At 43.7% G+C, this 22,283-nt stretch overlaps 2 protein-coding genes across 2 annotated transcripts in view; both read left to right on the top strand.

Annotated features, from left to right (window-relative positions):
* Positions 1-22,283, top strand: part of MITD1 (microtubule interacting and trafficking domain containing 1) — a 977,552-nt gene that overhangs the window by 858,132 nt on the left and 97,137 nt on the right. The gene's annotated exons all lie outside the window — the stretch shown is intronic.
* Positions 316-19,059, top strand: LYG1 (lysozyme g1). The gene is made up of 7 exons (XM_050755166.1): positions 316-463; positions 2,960-3,050; positions 5,957-6,031; positions 8,975-9,079; positions 10,260-10,444; positions 18,477-18,609; positions 18,786-19,059. The coding sequence occupies exons 3-7, from the start codon at positions 5,989-5,991 to the stop codon at positions 18,929-18,931; spliced, it is 612 nt and encodes a 203-aa protein (XP_050611123.1). The 5' UTR covers positions 316-463; positions 2,960-3,050; positions 5,957-5,988; the 3' UTR covers positions 18,932-19,059.

Below are 22,283 nucleotides of genomic sequence, written 5' to 3'. Positions count from 1 at the left end.
ATAATGAGTTTCTGACACATCAAGTGTCAAGTTCAATTTCCCCCTTCCCTTCCTTCTTTCCTATTCCTTTTCTTCCTTCCCGTCCTCCCTTTCTCCCTTCCCTCTTTCTCTCTCTCTCTTCCTTCCTTGCTTTCTTACCTAACGCATATTCCCATCAACTGATGTGAATAAAAACAAGTGTTGAACCTGAATGTGTCAAAGTTAAACTACAACCAGGATCTGCCTTCTGAGGTATGGCAAGAAACGAATTGGTTAATGTTTGCAAAATGCCAGGACATTCTTGAATAAAAGGCCCTATATAAGTTCAAAGTATTTATAATTATTATGATTATTATTATAATTTATGAGATGTCATAAATCTCTCCAAAAGAGGATGAGATCAACACTTTTAAAAGGAGAACAGGACTCTATATAAATCGCTGTGGGCTCACCACCTCTAAGGAGGAGCACTGACTGAAGTCAGGTGAGTGTGAAGCAGAGGCGTGGATCTTACACTCGGGCTTATTTAGGATGAAAATCCAGTGTATGGTGATCAGTAGGCAATGATTGTGTCGCTGCTGCATAAGAAATATCGGACTCAGGCAAAACTTAAGGACCTTGCCAGGAAAACCCACGTTTGAAAAGATATGTAGATGATAGAATAATTTTTCCTGTTCATTACAATATGTTTCAAAATTTAGATTTCTTTTAATGCAAGTATATCGTTACTTTTGGATGTGTGAGCATGTGCAAATCGAATAATGGGAGAAAAGAAATGTGTGTGCACTTAACTGTAGCTGTAATAGGGCCACATGCGATGTCGCATTTGTTAACCGAAAGCCAAAAGACTGAGGTGCTTGTATTTTGCCGGATGGTAAATCCCTTGCCTGACCTCATGGGCAGTCTTGCCAACGCTACATTAACCCATACGCCATAAGTGTTGGTTCTGTAACAGTCTTATTTTCTCTGCAACCTGTGAAAGAACCAAGGCCAACATGTCTAACAGTCTCGGCTAACAGAATAAAAAGACAGATAAGCCTCTAGAGTCCACAGACGGAACAGAGAGGCCAAGGTCTCTCTGATTTCTTCCTTGTGCAGAATGAAACATTGGCAGGGAAATCTCCAGCATAGGAAGATCCTTCCTGGAGTTCTGAACTCTCAAAAACCCAAATGGGAAAAGCAGGCATAGAGGACGCGTTGAGAGAAGGAACTCCCTTCCAGCTCACAGTCTGTCTCTGCAGGGAAAGGCTGTGCCTGCCCAGAGGGAAGAGCATGATCAAACTTTCAGAGGTCTTCTAGGCTGGTCATTATTGATCACAATCCAAATTCAGTAAATACATATTTTCACAGGCCATGTGAAAGTGCAAGTCTATACAACGTACAGCTTAAAATGAGCCTTCATGTTGCTGCCTTATGTTTTTATTCTAAAAAGTTATAGTTTTCTCAAGAAAACATGATCTTAGTGGCAGAATAATTTATATTATTTTATATTCATGACTGCATTGCTATTACTATTTTAATTTTAGGCCTGTTGGTGCCTAGCAATCTGTGAGGCAATGGGCTGGAGTGTTGCTGTGTGTGTGTGTACGTGTGTGTGTGTATGTGTGTGTGTGTGTGTATGTAGGGAGGGAGAAGATTAGAATAGCGAGAGGAGGATGAGTACGACGTGATGCTACTGAAAAGGCCTTTAACAAATTTAAAAATTTAAACATTTAAAAAATGAAATAAAATAAACATTTTAAAAATTAAAAAAATTAAAAAAAGTGAAAAGTAAAAATAACAAAAAATTAAAAATAATTTAAAAATAGGCCTGGTGCTGGTGGTTCCCAGCACTTTGGGAGGCTGAGGCAGGCAGATTACTTGAGCCCTGGAGTTTGAGACCAGCCTGGCCAACACGGCAAAACCCTGTCTTTACTAAAAATACAAAAATTAGCCGGGCATGGTGGCACACGGCTGTAATCCCAGCTACTCAGAGGTGAAGGCAGGAGGATCACCTGACCTCAGGCAGGTCGAGGGTGCAGTAAGCCAAGAGCACTTCACTTCATTCCAGCCTGGGTGACAGTGAGACCCTGTCTCAAAAAAACCACAAAAACCAAAAAACAACAACAAAAAATTAAAACAATTTTAAAAATTAAAGAGTAATCTAATGAGACATTCTTGCAGGCTTATAATGGTGAGATGATTCCACAATTTTGGGCCACTGCACTCCAGCCTGGGAGACAGAGTGAGACCTAGTCTCAATAAAAAAAGAAAAAAGAAAAAAAGAAAAAGCAAAAAACGCAGGGGCTAGGTGCGGTAGCTCATGCCTGTAATCCCAGCACTTTGGGAGGCTGAGGTGGGTGGATTACCTGAGGTCAGGAGTTCGAGATCAGCCTGGCCAACATGGTGAAACCCTATCTCTACTAAAAATACAAAATTCAGCTGGGCGTGGAGGTACATGCCTATAATCCCAGCTACTCGAGAGGCTAAGGCAAGAGAATCACTTGAACTCAGGAGGCGGAGGTTGCAGTGAGCCAAGATCACACCACTGCACTCCAGCCTGGGCAACACAGTGAGACTTTGTCTTAAACAAAACAAAGAAAACCCCAACAAACCAAAAAGTAATTTAAAATAAAATTAAAATTAAACATTAAAAAAAGAAAGGCCTATCAGCACACAATGAGTAGGTAGGCACAGAGACATGTTAGCAATAAACAAAGGTTACAACACAGCTTAGAGCAGGAGACCATACCTAATGTGGATGCATACAGCAGTTCTCACTTCTCTCATGATTAGATGGGGACACCACAAGGGGGCAGGGGCACCTTCATTGCTCAGCATGTTGAGGTGTTAATCCGTCACATTTCTGGGCTGGATGGAGGGCCCCAGTGACCTGCAATGATGCTGTTTAAGGTTAAGGTAAAGATTGAGAGCATTCATGGAAAAGATTCTAAGGTGAGAAAACCATGAGACCAAAGATACCTGTTTCCACCTTCTCCAGAAACATTGATGAACTGAAGAAGACATGGTCCATTATGCCTTACAAACTTGCACAGTGCTTTGGGAATTCCAAAGTACTCAGTGGAGAGAGGGTGAGTAGAGGAAGATGTCCCCATCCAAGCCGCCAGGAACGTGAGGTAGCTCCTGAGGGCTGCTCTGGTTGTCAGTTTCCAGTGTGCCTGGCAGGCCTGTTGCTCCAGCTTGTTGACACCTCCTCGCTGTTTGTTACTATTTTGCTCTCTGGGTAGGGAGAAGAGGGATGCTACCAGAGACACTGTGCCCGACATCGTGACCACTGTGCTGCCTTGGTCTGACATCTTCATAATGGTTTTAAGCAGGAAGCCACAGGGGAATTAACGAATGAGTCATAGGGAACTGACAGACACTCTCTGAGCACACCTGAGTGATGTCTCAACAATCTCTTCTAAACATACGGTACTTTTCGGCACTTGTAAAGTTGGGCCATAGAGTTTGGGTTGCTTCAGCATGCTTATTTATGGACAAAATACACTGTTCATCCATTTAAGAATTCCAAGCTAGGTGTGGTGGCTTAAGCTTGTAATCCCACCTACTCGGGAAGCTGAGGTGGAAGGATCACTTGAGGCCTGAAGTTCAAGACCAGCCTGGGCAACATAGTGAGACCCATTTCTACAAAAAAACTAAAAAATTATCTGGGCATGGTGGCATATGCCTCTAGTCTCAGCTACTTGGGAGACTGAGGTGGGAGTATCACTTGAGCCCAGGAGGTCAAGGCTGCAGTGAGCCATGATCGTGCCACTGCACTCCAGCCTGGGTGACAGAGTGAATCTCTGGCTCTGCGGTGGCTCACTGTAATCCCACACTTTCCAGCCGAGACGGGGTGAGGTCAGAGTGAATCTCTGGCCTGAAACCCCGAAAAAAAAGCCGGGCGAAAAGAAAAAGTCCATTGTCCTGGGCGACAGACCGAGACTCCGTCTCAAAAAAAAAAAAAAAAAAAAAAGAAAAAGTCCATTTTCACTTCTTCCCTGATGAAATTGAAAAACTTTACCTTGATGACCCGGTCCCAGGAGCAACCAGAAAGTAATTCTGTGTTTCCATTAGGTGGCACATGTATTTACAGAGACTCTTTCATTAAAGCGACTTCTCAACAAAGGTATTTAGTTCCAAGCATGGAAAATAAGGTAGTTCTCCTGTTACAATAAAAGCTGGCCCTTCCACCTGGATTTCCAAGAGGAAGTATTTTTCTTTCCTGGAAAAGCAGCAAAAAGAGTGAAATACTCTGGGTGGAGCATTTGAATGTGAGCAGTGCTTTTTCCTGAAGGGCCCTTCCATAAAGCCAGTGGTGCACTTTCATGAGGCCATGAGCTTTTCTTACATCCAAGCAGCTCTTTCTCCATTCTCTTCTCCTGGGATTGGTTGTCCTCTCATGTTTACTGCTGGAGGCTCAGGGTGCTGAACAAATGACTCCTGTTGGGTGATTAAATCTGAGAGTTCCTGCAGACCCAGCTAAGATTCCAGGTCCCTGAGTCTTTTTGGTGTTGGGACTGAGCATGACATTTTCTGCTCAACTAAGCAAAATCGGACAGACTATCTCAATGTTGTAGAGAGAATGACAAAAAGCATGACTGCATCTGAAGGGCATATGCTCCCTCAGTTTAAGAAGACAGAAATCGAATAACTTCCATTTTTATTTTTATTTTTTTGAGGCAGGCTCTTGCTCTGTTTCCCAAGATGGAGTGCAGTGGTGTGATCATAGCTCACTGCACCCTTGACCCTCTGAGCTCAAGCAATCCTCCTGCCTCAGCCTCCCAAGTAGCTGGGACTACAGGTGTATGCCACCACACCTGGCTTCAAATGACTTCCTTAAAGCCTCTCTATCCTGAGTTGTAATCTCTTCCTGGGTGTTTGAAAGAAACAACCCATACGATTAACTTCAAAACAAAAGAGATGAGAAAAGCATCATGAAAGTACTAAGTGCCATGTTTATATGCACAGTCCCACATGTAATGACAGTAATAATTCAAAATGCTAGGCTGCCGGGCTCTGCTGACTGGGGCAATGAAGACATACATGCTGGAGTGGGAGGGCTTGGTGGGAGGCGCTTTGGAGACAAGGGTCCCGAAACGCTACCTTTCCCTGAGGTCAACAGCAAACTATCCGGGGTGGTATTTGTGTATTGGTTTGGTAGCCAGTAGGAGAACCAGGGCTGTCTGTACTCGTGGAAGGTGACTAGGGGAATGGCGGGGATAAGAGAGAGAGAGCACATGAGCGGGTGCTCCGTGGTGGCCAGGTGTTTCATTCTCCAGTCTTGTGAGCACCTCATGAGTTCAATCCCGGGACCCCTGCCCATGAGCCAGCTTCTTGGGGATTTGCTGGTGGAGGTAGCTCATCTCTCCATTCTCCCCGGGCTCCAGTCCAGGTTTGTTGCCACACTGGGGTTTTACCGAGGGAGAATGGGGAACACGGCTCAAGGTGATAAAGGGGGTCTGTGATTCCCGGCTGGGATTAGAGCAGTGGGAAATGTTTTCCAACCTGTGTACATTCCAGGGCACTGAGGAAAGTGTGGCCTTTCCTCAAACCTCAAGAAGAAGGGACCTAAATTGCAAGAAATCACCCATACAAAATTCTCCTTTTGATAATGGAGATAATCAAGAGGCTCTTGGGATGAGGTATGAGCACCAGAAATTTGCTTTTCAGGGTCTGGAGCCAGGTCAGTATGTTTCTCCATGGTTAAGATTCGAAGCTTCTTGCCTTCTTGAGAGCAAGTAGTTGGTAACTTGACTGTATGTTGAGTTCCTGTGGGCTGAGTAAGAGTCTTCTCATTTTTAGATTAATTGAAAGGATGAATGAGTACTTGTCCTACTTTTGCTTTTTTCCACTATGATTCAAATCATTCATTTTCTTAGGTCAGATATGGGGGAAATTTGTTCTTTTCACCCCTGCTTCTCTAGAAACATTACATGTTGTTATGATGATGATTGACATTTTTGTATTCTCAAGCTAATTTTTGTTTTAAAAGTGTTTCAGGAGCCGTAGAGCCAGATCGTCATCATGTCTGCATTGTGGCTGCTGCTGGGCCTCCTTGCCCTGACAGGTGAGTGTGGCTGATTTTTCCAAATGACTCTGGAGATGGGAAGGATAGGCGTAGGAACATAATGGCACTTCTAATACTTGAAAATGCAACAAAAACATTATTATTTTTTTTTCCTAAACTGTCCAACAAATCCCGGAGTTAGGAACAGCCACCAACAAGCAGCCTCTCCCCAGATGTCCTACAAAAGAGTGGGGTTCTCTGGAATGCAAGGTGGGCTTAAAACAGCACTGCTCGAAGCCAGACTTTAAATATACACCATCGACAGCTGCTCATTGTCCACCATAAAAAATGCCAAATTGAATTTCTTTCTAGAGCATATATTTCCATAGAAGAATTGAGGTGGTTGCCAGAATAAGACTAATGAATAAGACTAATTCAAATAGAAAACCAGAATCAAGCCAACTGAGAACAGGTGACTAAGCTGAACATTGAGGCTGATTCAGTTGCTGTGATTGAACTTCAGCTTTGCAGCTGGAGGAAACAGGGAACGTACTTGTTTTTGATTTTGTTTTTTTAGATGGAGTTTTGCTCTTTCGCCCAGGCTGGAGGGCAGTGGCGCAATCTCAGCTCACTGGAACATCTGCCTTCCAGTTTCAAGCTATTCTCTTGCCTCAGCCTCCCAAGTAGCGGGGATGACAGGCGCCTGCCACTACACCCGGCTAATTTTTGTATTTTTAGTAGAGACAGGGTTTCACCATGTTGGCCAGGCTGGTCTTGAACTCTTGACCTCACGATCAGGCCTCCCAAAGTGCTGGGATTACAGGGTGATGCACTGCGCCTGGCCTACTTGTTTTTTAATAAAAGGAGGAAGCAAAGTTCCTCAGGAGAAGCTACATTTTCCTGACTCTAAATTCAATATATTTATCAGATGAGGTCTTATAGTCATTCATTTAGTTATTGACCCATTCATTCAACAAATATTTAAAAATGCCTACCAGGTGCTAAGCATCGGGAATACAAAGAACTTTGAGGATCAGAGAGTGTGGCTAGGGAGAGGTTCACAAGGCAGGAACCAAGGAGTGAAGGCAATCAACTGCAATACTAAGGGCATTTGTCACCAGTCATAAAGATAAAGGTGCACTGTTTAAAAAATAAAAAAGAACATGTCAGCTGGTTTACTTTTTAGTATATTCATAAAAGATCGAGTCTTTTCATTTCCACATTTCTCTTAGGTTACTTATCACAAGTTTGTAAAGTAGAAGTATTTACTCCAAAAGACGAGTATTTATCAACCCCATAAAGTTTTAAGAAAATAGAACCTGAAAATGCATTTATGTAAATACACAGAACATGTGATTATATGCAATAGATATATCTCCCAAGATCTGCAAATCATTAAGGTTTGATAATCTAATCTACTTTAAAGGATCAAATACATTGAAAAGAGTAATCTGGCTGGGTGCAGTGGCTCACGCCTGTAATCCCAGCACTTTGGGAGGTTGAGGTGGGCAAATTGCTTGAGCTGAGGAGTTTGAGACCAGCCTGGGCACCATGGCAAAACCCCATCTCTTCAAAAATTAGACAGGTGTGGTAGCTTGTGCCTGTGGTCCCAATTACTTGAGAGACTGAGGTGGCAGGACAGCTCAAGCCTGGGAGGCTGAGACTGTGGTGAGCCATGATCATGCCACTACACTCCAGCCTGGGTGGCAGTGAGACCCTGTCTATAAATAAATGAATAAATAAAAAGGTAATCTAATGAGACATTCTTACAGCCTTATAATGGTGACATGATTCTCAAAAGGAGCAATTTCCTGCCTACTGTAGGTATCTCAGTACTGGTTCATGTGCCCCCATTCTGGTGTGAATTGTAGATATATTACAAATACTTGTGCACCCACCTTGTGTGAATTGTAGATCGAAATACTCATGCACCCTCCTCCTGGGGTGAAGAGAAGGAACATTCTCCTCTTCAATGGCCTTTGTGAAATCCCGAGTGTCTGAAACCACTCCTCCCCTTCCGTGATGACTGGAATGACAGGTAGAGAGAGATGGAAAGGATAAAGAGAGAAAGGGAAGAAGTGGAAAGTGGGTGATCCCATGTGGAGACTGGTCCCATGCCTCTCTCCTTCACTCCCTTCTGCAGCCTTCGGCTCTTATCTAGAAGTGTACCTGAGAGAAAGTGTAGCCAGCCTCAAATCCCCATTTACAAGCAGTGCCTTACTTTGGATCTGGGTTGATATCCCAGAGACATCCAAGTTTTATATTGTTTCTTCAGAGCAAACATAAATATTTCATCAGAGCAACAAGTTAGGAGTATTTGATGGAGAAGTGCTCAGAGTTCATGTAAGATGAAAGATGAGGCTGGGCGTGGTGGCTCACACCTGTCATCCCAGCACTTTGGGAGGCCGAGGCGGGCGGATCACTTGAGGTCAAAAGTTCGAGACCAGCCTGGCCAACATGGTGAAACCTCGTCTCTACTAAAAATACAAAAATTAGCTGGGTTAGTGGCATGCACTTTTAATCCCAGCTACTCGGCTGAGGCAGGAGAATCACTTGAACCCAGGAGGCAGAGGTTGCAAACAGTCGAGATCGTGCCACTGCACTCCAGACTAGGTGACAGAGCCAGACTCTGTCTCAGAAAAAAAAAAAAAAAAAAGTCAGATGAGGACTACTTTACAGGGAACAGATCCTCTCTGATGTGTTCCAAGACACCATCTGACAACATCAAAGGCACCAGAGCTTTACAAAGAGTGTAACTGCTTCAGTAGCTCCAATAGTTACTCATGTCTGCAGGAGAGCAGGTGAGAATTGAGTATTGAGGAAGTTTTTGTGATCATTTATTGGGATATGTCTCATTTAAATTTCAAAAGAGTTTCAGTTGCAGAGTGAAGGTGATGTAATTGATTTTATTATAGTTACTTTTATTAACGTAATTTCATTCATGGACGGCAGAATGATAAGAACTGGTTCCGTGCCTTAGGCTGAACTTTTCTCAACTTGTAGACTTGTCTGAAAGCAGCAACTGGGGATGCTATGGAAACATCCAAACCCTGGACACCCCTGGAGCATCTTGTGGGATTGGAAGACATCACGGCCTGAACTACTGTGGTAGTTATGAGCTCTCGCCCTCTCAACCTGTCCCCCTGGCTCTCACTGTTCCCCATGCCTCACGCTACTGACTGTTGGAAAGAGTTCCGGGTTCTGGGTATGGGGTCCCAAAGCTCTGCATCTTGAACAAGTCACTTAGCTGCCTCCTGCATCCATGGAAAGGGGGCTAGCAGTACAGTATTTACAGTGTTGTTGTGAGCTTTGACCGACACAATGTGGATAAGGGTGCTTTTTATTTTTTGTTTTTATTTTTATTTTTTGTTTTTATTTTTATTTTTTGTTTTTATTTTTATTTTTTGTTTTTATTTTTATTTTTTGAGATGAAGTTTCTGTCTTGTGGCCCAGGTTGGAGTGCAATGGTGTGATCTCGGGTCACTGCAGCCTCCACCTCCCAGGTTCAAGCAATTCTCCTCCCTCAGCCTCCCGAGTAGCTGGGATTACAGGCATGTGCCACCATGCCTGGCTAATTTTGTATTTTTAGTAGAGATGGGATTTCACCATGTTGGTCAGGCTGGTCTTGAACTCCTGACCTCAGGTGATCCTCCCTCTTTGGCCTCCCAAAGTGCTGGGATTACAGGTGTGAGCCACTGTGCTCGGTCGAGAGTTCTTTTTAAATCATAAAAGCACCTAGAAGGCAAGGCTAGCCAAGTAGATTAATATTGGCTTTCCTTTTGCCCAGCATTCTTATTATTTCAGAAAGGTTTAAACTCGCATGATTTCTTGGTGTCGTTTAGGAGTGGAAAACTGTGCAATTGTGAACAAACTTGTTGAGGAACACTATCTAAAGACTTATTGAAGGGTTTGGCAGAATTTCTCCTTCGTGTCATGTTGCAGCTGATAGGCAGACATGTTTTATTTTACTGGTGTGCTCAGAACGGGAACAATGGTTCCTATCGCCATGGAATTGTCGTGGGCGGGCCAGAGCAGCCCCTGAGAGCCCAGCCGAAGGCACTGACAGCCATAGGGGACCCTGGCTCAGGAGATGCTGACTCAAGTTCACGGGAGGACAGTCCTAACCTCAGGTCAGGGAGCTTCCACTACGAAAGATTTAAGACCAAAATCTGGGATTCTCAGTCCTCGACCACTACCCAGATCCTTGGACTGTTCTTTCTCTCTTCCCTTGAGCTCCTGTTGCAGCATAAGTCACACCAAGCTGCATCCTTCCTTTTGTTTGGTTTAGGAGTTCGTGCTTCTGAAAGGCTGGCTGAAATAGACATGCCATACCTCCTGAAATATCAACCCACGATGCAAACCATCGGCCAAAAGTACTGCGTGGATCCTGCCGTGATCGCTGGTATCTTGTCCAGGAAGTCTCCTGGTGACAAAATTCTGGTCAACGTGGGTGATAGGACTAGCATGGTGCAGGTAACTCTCCATCTGTTGACACATGTGGCCATTCTGCTATGTGGCACCACTGCTTTGTTTTTTGGATGATGGCAAAGCTTCGTAGAACACAGCACGAATGAAGCTCTTTAGAGCTGTGACAGTCAAAGTTCTGCCTGAGAGATATGAGCAGCAATATTTCTGCTTCATGTTGAGCCACAATTTCTTTTCACAGTAAATAATGCCATGTTTCCAGAATATCATCCGGGTCACCCTATTCTGGATTTCTGGACCTAAGTGGTCCAAGAGAAAGATCATGGATTAAATTTCTCCTCAGTGACTTTGTAGCCATGTGACCTTGAATAAACCATTTAATCTCACTGGGCCTTAGTTTCTCTACCTATAGAATGCCATTCTTACAGCATGATTATGAAGATTCCATGACATAATGCAAAAAAAGTACCTGATATCCGTTGGATTCTCAAAAAATGTTAAATTTCTTTTCCTTTATCTTTTTTCTATACAATTCTTAGTTCTGAAGATTGAGTTTTAGTTTCGCATGAATTCTGCCTGGTATCACTTGTCAGATAGAGACTTCTGGGGAACTGGTCACTAATCCACTGTGGAATTAACTCTGCACCAGGGAATCAGTGATGGCCGGGGTGAGAATGAGGCTCGATTTTTTTCCATTGATCTCACACTGCTTTTGTGGTGGTTGTTGTTGAGGAATCTGTGAGTACTGCAGTCATTTTTTAAGATTTTGGGAAAATGTATTTCTCGATGATCTCTTTAAATTTGCTTCCCTTGACTTTTTTGTATGATACTTTTCAAGTACTTTCAAATACTTTATTTCACTTGGATTTGGAGACCCATCCAATAATCTGATGAGGTGAGGGGCACGCGATCCATCCTTGACAAGTGAGGAGATAGCATCACAAGGAAGGAGTCTCTGCTGCAGAGTCACATGGCAGCTGCAAGAGGCAGAACTGGGACCAAGGACAGTATTTTGTGATGTTAGGGCTGGGATCATTTCTGCTGTGCTGTTTTGTCTCCTTTGTAAAATCTGGTTTTTGAGGAAAAGATGAGTCCATCTCCTTTGAAGATGAAATAAGAATTCCCTAGATTTGGGCCAGGCACGGTGGCTCATGCCTATAATCCCAGCACTTTGGGAGGTCGAGGAAGGCGGATTACATGAGGTCAGGAGTTCGAGACCAGCCCAGCCAACATGGTGAAACCCCACCTCTACTAAAATTCAAAAATTAGCTGGGCATGGTGGTGCATGCCTGTAATTCCAGCTACTTGGGAGGCTGAGGTGGGAGGATCGCTTGAACCTGGGAGGTGGAGGTTGCAGTGAGCTGAGATTGCGCCACTGCCCTCCAGCCTGGGCGACAGAGGGAAACTCCATCTCAAAAAAACAAACAAAAACAAAAAAGAGAATTCTCTAGATTTGGACATTTCTCCCAAATATGATGAAACCTACATGGAAGTGGTAATCAAAGGTATATAAGAAGGGTTAGAAGTCCCTTTAGACATCAGACCATCTGGAAAAAGAATGACAAGTTCAGACAGAAAAACTCCTTTCTGGCCTGTTTGGAGGGTTTGCACTGGCAGGTTGAAGAAGGGCATCCCACTGCTACCTACACTAACTCAGTCATTAACTGAGTCACACCCTTACGCTGAAGCAGCAGTGAAATGTCTGCTCATCCCTTCCTTATAGCCCAAACCTTGAAACTTTATTCCCTTTTTTCTTTGGCAAGAACATTTAACGTGAGATCTATCATCTTAACAGATTTTTTTTTTTAAGACAGGGTCTGGCTCTGTCACCCAGGCTGGAGTATAGTTGCACGATCTTAGCTCACTGCAACCTCTGCCTCCTGGGCTCACGTGATCCTCCTCAGCCTCCTGAGTAGCTGGGACTGCAAGCATGCGCCACCATGCCTGGCTAATTTTTGTATTTTTTGTAGAGATGGGGTTTCATCATGTTGCCCAGGCTGGTCTCGAACTCCTGGACCCAAGTGGTCTGCCTGCCTCAGCCTCCCAAAGTGCTGGGATTACAGGAGTGAGTCACTTTGCCTGGCCACAGATTTTTTGGTTGTTGTGGTTAAGTCTAGTTTACTGACTCTAGACACTTATTGTGCATATGAACACCTGGAGCTCTTGCTTACATGAGAATTCTGATTCAGTTGGTCTGAAATGGGACCCAAAGTTCTGCAATTCTACTAAATAAGTTCTCAGTTGTTGTTGATGTTGCTGGTTCCTGGACCACATTTTAAGTAAAACCCGGGGTATAGGTTTGGTCAATATGATGGGTGCCGCAAGCAGGGGTGGGGAGCCAAGGGATCAGAGAGTCCTTGCCTTATTTAGGGTGAGACATAGTTTCAGTCACAAAATAGGCTGTGCATAGTGGCTCGTATCTTTAAAATCCCAGCACTTTGGGAGGCTGAGGTGGATGGATCATTTGAGGTCAGGAGTTTGAAACCAGCCTGGCCAACAAGGTGAAATCCTGTCTTTACAAAAAATACAAAAATTAGCCAGGCAGTAGTGGCGGGGTGCCTGTAATCCCAGCTACTCAGGAGGCTGAGGCAGGAGAATCGCTTGAGCCTGGGAGGCGGAGGTTGCGGTGAGCTGAAATCACGCCACCGCACTCCAGTCTGGGTGAGAGACTGAGACCCTGTCTCCATTATTTTAATAATAATAATAATAATTATAATTAAGACAGGAGTCAAAAGGAATGTAGAAAAAGAGGGACATATTGAAATAACAAATTAAGATGATAGTAGCAACTACAAGATATTAATAATTGCAATAAATATAGAGGAAACCTAGTGGTTTAAAGACACAGATGTATGAATGAGATTAAAAGCCCAAATTCAGATTTACATGGTTTGTGTGAGAAACCCTTAAAGCATTTGAATACGCAAAAGTTTGAAGTAAGAGTATGGTAAAAAGAAGACCTACCAGGAATACAATAACCAAAATAATGTTGAGAACTATGATACATTAAATAAAATACACTTTAGAAGAAAAAATATTTGGGATGGAGAGAATCATGACATAACAAAAAGATTGAATTTGTTAAGGAAGTAAAGCAATGTAAAACAAATAGACGCCAGTAAAATAACCTCAAAATATATGCAGCATAAATTATTATTACTATAATAATAAACCCGCTATCATAGTAGGAAATTTTAACACATCTCTCTTGATTATTTACAGGTTATACAATAAACAAACCGGCAAAGATATAGAAGAAAAATAAGTAAAACAATTAACAGATGTAACAAGAACACAATTAACAGGCTTGATTGTTAATTGGGGGAGGGAGGGAGAGCTGGAAGGAAAAAGAGAGAGAGAAGGAGGGGGATATAATTATTTATGTATCCATTAGGATATATACAATTGTCTTACGCACATGAGAAACATTTTACAAAAGTTGATCATATATCATCTATTAAAGAAACCCTCAAAAATTTCAGATCTCACAATAATACAATTATGCTAGAAGATAATTTTAAAAATTAAAATTATCTCTGATCATATGGAAATTTAAACATGCACACACACATACAAAACACTAAGTAACTCTTTAGGTTAAAGAAACAAATCATAGTGAAACTTAAAAATAACTAAAACAGGATGATAGAAAGATATTAGATATTAGAAGCTATGAGATACGGTAAAAATGCTTTAAGGGAGATTTACAGTCACAAACCTAGTTTTAAAAAAAAAGAAAGCCCAGTGGCTCAAGCCTGTAATCCCAGCACTTTGGGAGGCCGAGACGGGCGGATCACGAGGTCAGGAGATCGAGACCATCCTGGCTAACACGGTGAAACCCCGTCTCTACTAAAAAAATACAAAAAACTAGCCGGGTGTGGTGGCAGGCCCTGTAGTCCCAGCTACTCGGGAGGCTGAGGCAGGAGAATGGCGTAAACCCGGGAGGTGGAGCTCACAGTGAGCTGTGATCCGGCCACTGCAGTCCAGCCTGGGCGACAGAGCGAGACTCCGTCTCAAAAAAAAAAAAAAAAAAAAAAAGAAAGCCTTTTTTCCTAACTTTTAAGTTCAGGGGTTTATGTGCAGGTTTGTTACGTAGGTAAACGTGTGTCATGGGGTTCGTTGTACAGATTATTTCATCACCCAGGTATTAAGCCTACTACCCATTAGTTATTTTTCCTGATTCTCTCCCTTCTCCCTCCCTCCACCATCCAATGGCCCCAGTGTGTGTTGTTCCCATCTGTGTGTCCATGTGTTCTCATCATCTGACTCCCACTTATAAGTGCGAACATGTGGAACATGTGGTATTTGGTTTTCTGTTCATGTGTTAGTTTGCTAAGGATAATGCTGTCTACAGATGTGTAAGTGTACAATACGGTGTTGTTAATTATAGGCACAATGTCATACATCAGATCTCTAGGTCTTACTTGTCTTGCATAACTAAAATTTTATACCCATTAATTAGCAACTCCCAGTTTCCCTCTCCCCATCAGCCCCTGGCAACCATCATTCTATTCTTTGCTTCTACGAACTTAACTATTTTAGATACCTCATATAAGTGAAATCATGCAGTATTTGTTCTGTGACTGGCTTATTTCACTTACATAGTGTCCTCAGGGTTCATCTATGTTGTCACATAATGCAGAATTTACTTCTTTTTAAGGTTGAATAATATTCCATGATATGTGTATACCACATTTTCTTTATTCATTCATCTGTCAGGTACATTTACGTTGTTTCTACCTCTTGGCTTTTGGGAATAGCTTTGCGATGAATGTGGGAGCTCAGATATCTCTTTGAGATCCTGATTCCAATTCTTTTGGATGAATACCCAGAAAGGGGATTACTAAATCATATGGTATTCATTTTTACTTTTTTTTTTTATTTTTTGAGACAGAGTCTCACTCTTGTTGCCCAGGTTGGAATACAATGGCACGATCTCAGCTCACTGCAGCCTCCACCTACTGGGTTCAAGCAATGCTGCTGTCTCAGCCTCCCCAGTAGCTGGGATTACAGGCCCCCACCACCACAGTTGGCTAATTTTTGTATTTTAAGTAGAGATGGGGTTTCACCATTTTGGCCAGGCAGGTCTCAAACTCCTGCCTGGTGATCCACCCTCCTTGGCCTCCCAAAGTTCTGGGATTACAGGTGTGAGCCACTGCACCCAGCCTGTATGGTAGTTCTAATTTTAATTTTTTGAGAAACCACAGTATAGTTTTCCACGGTAGCTGCACCATTTCGCATTGCCATCAACAATGTACAGTGATTCCAGTTTCTCTACATCCTCACCAACCCTCGTTGTCTTAGTCTGTTTTCTGTTGCTTTTTACAGAATAAGCAACATAAAATAACATGGATACCTCAATATGGGTAATTTATGAAAAGTAAAATTTATGTCTTACAGTTCTGGAGGCTGGGGACCCCAAGGTCAAGGGGACACATCTGGTAGAGCCTTCTTGCTGGTGGGGACCCTTTGCAGAGTTCAAGGTGGCTCAGGGCCTCCCATGGTGAGTGGCTGAGTGTACTGGCTTAGTCTGTCTTCCTCTTCTTAAAAAGCCACCAGCCCCACTCCTGTGAGAACCATGAACCCCCTAACCCATTAATCTGTGGGGAAAAGAGAGATCAGACTGCTACTGTGTCTGTATAGAAAGAAGTAGACATAAGAGACTCCATTTTGTTCTGTATTTGAGATGCTGTTAATCTATGACCGACCCAACCTTGTGCTTGCAAGAGACATGTGCTGTGGTGACTCAAGGTTTAACAGATTTTGGGCTGTGCAGGGTGTGCTTTGTTAAACAAGTGCCTGAAGGCAGTTTTGCTGGTTAAAAGTCATCACCATTCTCTTAATCTCAAGTACCCAGGGACAAGTACACTGCCAAAGGTCGCAGGGACCTCTGCCTGGGAAAGCTAGGTATTGTCCAAGGTTTCTCCTCATGTGATAGTCTGAAATATGGCCTCATGGGAAGGGAAAGACCTGATCGTCCCCCAGCCTGACACCCGTGAAGGGTCTGTGCTGAGGAGGACTAGTATAAGAGGAAAGAAGGTTTGGCAGTTGAAATAGAGAAAAGCATCTGTTTCCTCCCCATCCCTGGGCAATGGAACATCTCGGTTGAAAACCCGATTGTATGTTCTGTTTACTGAGAAAGGAGAAAACGCCTTAAGGCGAAAGGTGGGACTTGCTAGTGGCAATGCTGCTCTTTATGCACTAAAAAGGTTTATGGAGATGTTTACGTATGCATATCAAGGCACAGCACTTTTTCTTAAACTTATGTCACAGAGATCTTTATTCATATGTCTTACTGCTGACCTTCTCCCTACGATGATCCTATTATCCTGCCACCTCCCTTTTTCTAAGACGGTAAGGATAATGATCAATAAATACTGAGGGAACTCAGAGACCGGTGCCCGCGTAGGTTCTCTGTATGCTGAGCGCTGGTCCCCTGGGCCCACCTTTTCTTTCTTTGTACTTTGTCTCTGTGTCTCGTTTCTTTTCTCAAGTCTCTTGTTCCACCTAACGAGAAACGCCCACAGGTGTGGAGGGGCAGGCCACCCCTTCATTAATCTATGAATAGATTAATCTAATCACCTCTTTTTTTTTTTTTTTTGGAGACGGAGTCTCGCTCTGTTGCCCAGGCTGGAGTGCAGTGGCCGGATCTCAGCTCACTGCAAGCTCCGCCTCCCGGGTTCACGCCATTCTCCTGCCTCAGCCTACCGAGTAGCTGGGACTACAGGCGCCCGCCACCTCGCCCAGCTAGTTTTTTTGTATTTTTTAGTAGAGACGGGGTTTCACTGTGTTAGCCAGGATGGTCTCGATCTCCTGACCTCGTGATCCACCCGTCTCGGCCTCCCAAAGTGCTAGGAATACAGGCTTGAGCCACCGCGCCCGGCCAGTCTAATCACCTCTTAAAGGCCCCACCTCTCAATACTGCCACATCGGTGATTAAGTTTCAACATGAGTTTCACAGGGGACAAACATTCAAATTATAGCACCGGTCTTTTGCATTTTTGCATGACAGTAGCTATTCTAACCGGTATAAATAGCTTTACTGTTTGATCTCCAGGTGCTGTTGGAGGGCCAGGTCAAGTTCTTGACTTTGCTGCACAAAAGAATTGGGGCACAAGTCCGAAGTAAAAGTAGGCGAAGAAGTGTATTGCAAAGCAAAAGTGCACTCTGGTAGCTGGGTGGAGAATGAGACAGCCTCATGTGACATGGGGAAATCCCTTCAAGGAAAGCTTATATGATTATTCGTATGAGAGAGGGGATGGCTGTTGCTGTTATGCATGTTTCGGGGTCTCCTGCATGCACATATGCTATTGCTTTGCATGCTAGCACGTATATCGCGTGTCTCCGCATCTGAATTCTCCACCTGGGGGTGTGCTTTTTTTTCACTCTTATAATGAGCATAGGTCAACCCAAGGATACTCATCATGGGTTTCTGTGCTTGCATGGATCTGGGGATTTTCCCTTCTGTTCTTTGTCCTGCTTACCGCAGATTTATTTTTATTTTTATTTATTTATTTTTAGACAGGGTCTCACTCTGTCACCCAGGCTATGCAGTGGAGCAATCATGGCTTACTGCAACCTCCGCCTCCCAGGCTCAATCGATCCATCCTGTTAGGCTCAGGTGATCCTCCCACCTCAGCCTCCCAAGTAGCTGGGACTACAGGCGCACACCATGACGCCCGGCTAAGTTTCGTATTTTTTGTAGAGATGAAGTTCTCCCATGTTGCTGAGGCTCGTCTTGAACTCCTGAGCTTAAGTGGTCCACCTGCCTCGGCCTCCCAAAGTGCTGGGATTACAGGCATGAGCCTGGCACTGTAGGATATTCTGACCATGAGTCCCGAATGTAGTTTGTGCACTGTCAGTGGTTTGTTCTCTCCATCTATCTGGTAAATTTGTTCCCCATAAGGGAGGCTATGACCACCGTATGTAACCTACCTCACAGGGAGACTGAAGGTGGCATTGGTTCCATCAAAGGTGAAAGGAGAATAAGAGAAAGGAAATGAACAAGCGCCACTGAGCCCAAGAAGCCAGATCACCCTCCCACCCAGCTTACGTGGCTTCTTTGCCTCCCTCCTTCCAGGAACCTGGCTCTCACGCTCCCGCATACTGGATTAGTGAGTCTCAGGTTTCCCAGATGACTGAAGCTCTGACTACTAGAATCAAAGAAATCCAGAGGAGGTTTCCAACCTGGACCCCTGACCAGTACCTGAGAGGTACGTGTAACACTGTCAGTCAGTTGTCTCAAGCACAGAATTAATAGGGACAAATGTATTACAGTGCACCAGATTCCCCAGCTGCCTCCTGATAGGCAGTTAGTAAAGAGACTCAGAGTTAACTGCCGAGCTGAGTACCCTAGGTCAGTATTCACCTATCATCTCGTGCATTTCAGGTGGACTCTGTGCCTACAGTGGGGGTGCTGGCTATGTCCAAAGCAGCCAGGACCTGAGCTGTGACTTCTGCAATGATGTCCTTGCGCGAGCCAAGTACCTCAAGAGACATGGCTTTGAACACCTCAGAGGAAACCCAAGACCGTGATCACATGTGCAGCCTCAAATGTTACCCGGATAAAACTAGCCAAGGCCACCTGTAACTGGGAATCTGAGTTTAACCTAAAAGTCGTTGAAATAACATGAATCACATTAAAGGAAGGATTTTGACCTGCATCTACAGGCGCCCGCCACCAGGCGCCCGCCACCACGCCCGGCTAGTTTTTTGTATTTTTAGTAGAGACGGGGTAGGATAGTCTCGATCTCCTGACCTCGTGTCTCGGCCTCCCAAAGTGTGGGTGGCCATCAAGGGCCGTGTTTCTTTAAAGGCATTCTCGTGGACATTAGCCGTGCTGTGGGTTTCTGTGAAGTGAATTTTATTTTTCACTGACTAGCGTTGCCAGATTTAGCAAACAAAAATATAGGAAGCCCAGGTTAAATCTGAATTCCAGATAAATGACAAGTAATTGTTTAGTATAAGTCCCATGCAATATTTGGAACACATTTATACTAACAAATTACTAACTGTTTATTTAAAATTCAAAATTATCTGGGCTTCCTGTATTTTATCTGGCAATCCTATCATTAACTTCTTTGATAAAAGTCAGTGTTTCAAATTTTAATTGAAAAATTTTGCCGGGCGCGGTGGCTCACGCCTGTAATCCCAGCACTTCGGGAGGCTGAGGCAGACAGATCACGAGGTCAGGAGATCGAGACCATCCTGGCTAACATGGTGAAACCCCGTCTCAACTAAAAATACAAAAAATTAGCCAGGCATGGTGGTGGGCACCTGTAGTCCCAGCTACTCAGGAGGCTGAGGCAGGAGAATGGCGTGAAACCGGGAGGCAGAGGTTGCGGTGAGCCGAGATTGGGCCACTGCCTGGGCGACAGAGCGAGACTCCATCTCAAAAAAAAAAAAAAAGAAAAAGAAAATTTTTGATGAGAAAAAGGATAAGATGGCAGCCAGCCCCATCTACTGCATGAAATGGCTTCAGGAAAGTCACTTGCTAACTTTCTGGCATCATCTTAACCCTAGAATTGTCTCTCTGTCATGAAAGCTACTGTCTCCTTTCCTTTCCTGGACAACTGAACCTTTTCCTACACCCACACTCCCTAATTTTCCTGCCCAAATTATTTCTAACTCAGCTAAACTATTCCCTTGTTTGGGGGCACTTAAGTCACCAAGAGAGCCGGGCCATGGGAGGTAATTCATCAGCCAGAGCTGCCCGCAAGCACATTGGCTGTGCACTGTACTAGTAAATTACTGAATTTGAAGATTTATATTCTATAAAAGTTATTCATGTCCCATTCTATCATCTGTACAAATCAGCACTTTACAGACTGATAAAGATGATATAGCAACTAACGAATCCTACTGAATCCTCCATCTGCAGGTACTGCATTAAGAACGATAAAACCAGGATGCAAAGACATTGTCCTTGTCCACAAAGGCTCCTGTATTAGTCCATTATCACACTGCTATAAAGAACTGCCTGAGACTTGGTAATTTGTAAAGGAAGAGGTTTAATTGTCTCACGGTTCCTCACGGCTGGGGAGGCCTCAGGAAACTTACAATCGTGACAGAAGGGGAAGCAAACACATCCTCTTCATATGATGGCAGGAAGGAGAAGAGTCAAGCAAAGAGGGAAAAGCCCCTTATGAAACCACCAGATCTTGTGAGAACTCACTCACTATCATGAGAACAGCAGCACGGAGGTAATGGGAATGTGGGGATTATGGGAACTGCAATTCAAGATGAGACTCGGGCAGGGACACAGCCAAGCCATATCAGCTCCTTTTCTAATTCAGATACAGATAATTAGCCAAGAACACAATAAGCTAATTTCGCTAAAGAAGAAATAAAAAAAATCAAGGGTGTGTCAGTAGGTGAATTTTGGAGAACTGAGGCCCAAATTCACACAAGCAAGAGACAAGGCCATTTATTAGGTGTTGCTCTCACACCAGCCCTGACAGGTTGCATCGTTTTTATTCCCTTGAACAGACAAGAGAAGTGGCAACCAGAGTTGTTGATGGTATAGTCGGCCCTCCATAGCCATGGTTTCGGCATCCGTGGATTCAATGTGAATGGAAAATATTTGGGGAAAAAATTGCATCTTGGGAGGCTGAGGCAGGAAGATAACTAGAGCCCAGGAGTTTGAAGCTGCAGTGAGCTATGCACCACAGCACTCTAGCCTAGGCAACACAGTGAAACCTTGTTTTAAGAAAAAAAAAAATTTTTTATCTGTACTGTAAACATAGACTTTTTTTTCTTGTCATTATTCCCTAAACGGTACAACTATTAACATATCATTTACATTGTATTAGGTATTATAAGTCATCCAGAGATGATTTAAAGTATACATGAAGTTGTACATAGGTTATATGCAAACCCTCCATTATCTTGTATCAGGGACTTGAGCATCCATGGATTTGGGTGGCTCCTGGCCCCAGTCCCTCAGGATACCGAGGGATGATTGTAATTCATCAACAGAAACTGGCCCTAGGTCACAAAACCGGTAAGGGACAGGACCATAATCCAAACCCAGATATCTTCAATGTTAAAGCCCATCTTTTTATTTTAAGTTTTAATTTTTTCCTAAGTGGCACATGTACATAATTAGATGGTTGGCACACACATGCACATGTGTGCATATGTCATGGGGTGTTCAGTTGACCAGCTGGCCTGGTTTGCCTGGAACTAGTGGATTTTCTGGGACATGCAGTTTTTAGTGCTACAACTGGTAAAATTAAACTTGAAAAGTCCCAGGCAAATTGGTCTTTATGACCAATTTGATGAGTTGGTCACTCTAGCTTGGCCTTCCTTTTCCAGGAGGTATTTGAAAATATGTGAGGGCAGTTTTCTTCCCACCCTCCCTTCTCATTCTCTTTCTTTTGGTATTGTTACAAAGTCTGGGGTAGGCGGTTGGGGTTAGACATTACTGGTATTTTGGGAAGTGGGTGGGCAAAGACTGCTAAATATTTTGCAGTTTGCGCTGGGCGGGATGGTCCTACCCAATGAAAAGGATATTAAAAAAATTTTTTTTTACGTCTTCCTGATTTAGCCTTTTGTCAGCTTTACAACCCATATTGTTTTGTTCAGAAATCTGACAGCCATCTCTTTGAAATGTAAACACCTGGGAAAATAATGTCTCTATGTCCCATTCGCTGTGGAAGTTTAACCTCTGAGCATCTTTCTGTCTCCATCTTAATCTGCTTGTCACAGAGATAAGACAAATTTATTATTCCTTTTTTTTTTTCAAGACAGGGTCTTGCTCTGTCACCCAGGCTGGAGTGCAGTGGCACAATCACAGCTCACTGCAGCCTCGAGCTCCTGGGCTCAAGTGATCCTCCCGTCTCAGTCTCCTGAGTAGCTGGGACCACAAGTATGTGCCACCACGCCT

This window comes from Macaca thibetana, chromosome 13, assembly GCF_024542745.1.
Source record: "Macaca thibetana thibetana isolate TM-01 chromosome 13, ASM2454274v1, whole genome shotgun sequence".
NCBI lineage: Eukaryota > Metazoa > Chordata > Mammalia > Primates > Cercopithecidae > Macaca > Macaca thibetana.
The sequence above is the reverse complement of the archived record's forward strand: the minus strand, read 5'-3'. Positions and strand labels throughout refer to the sequence as shown.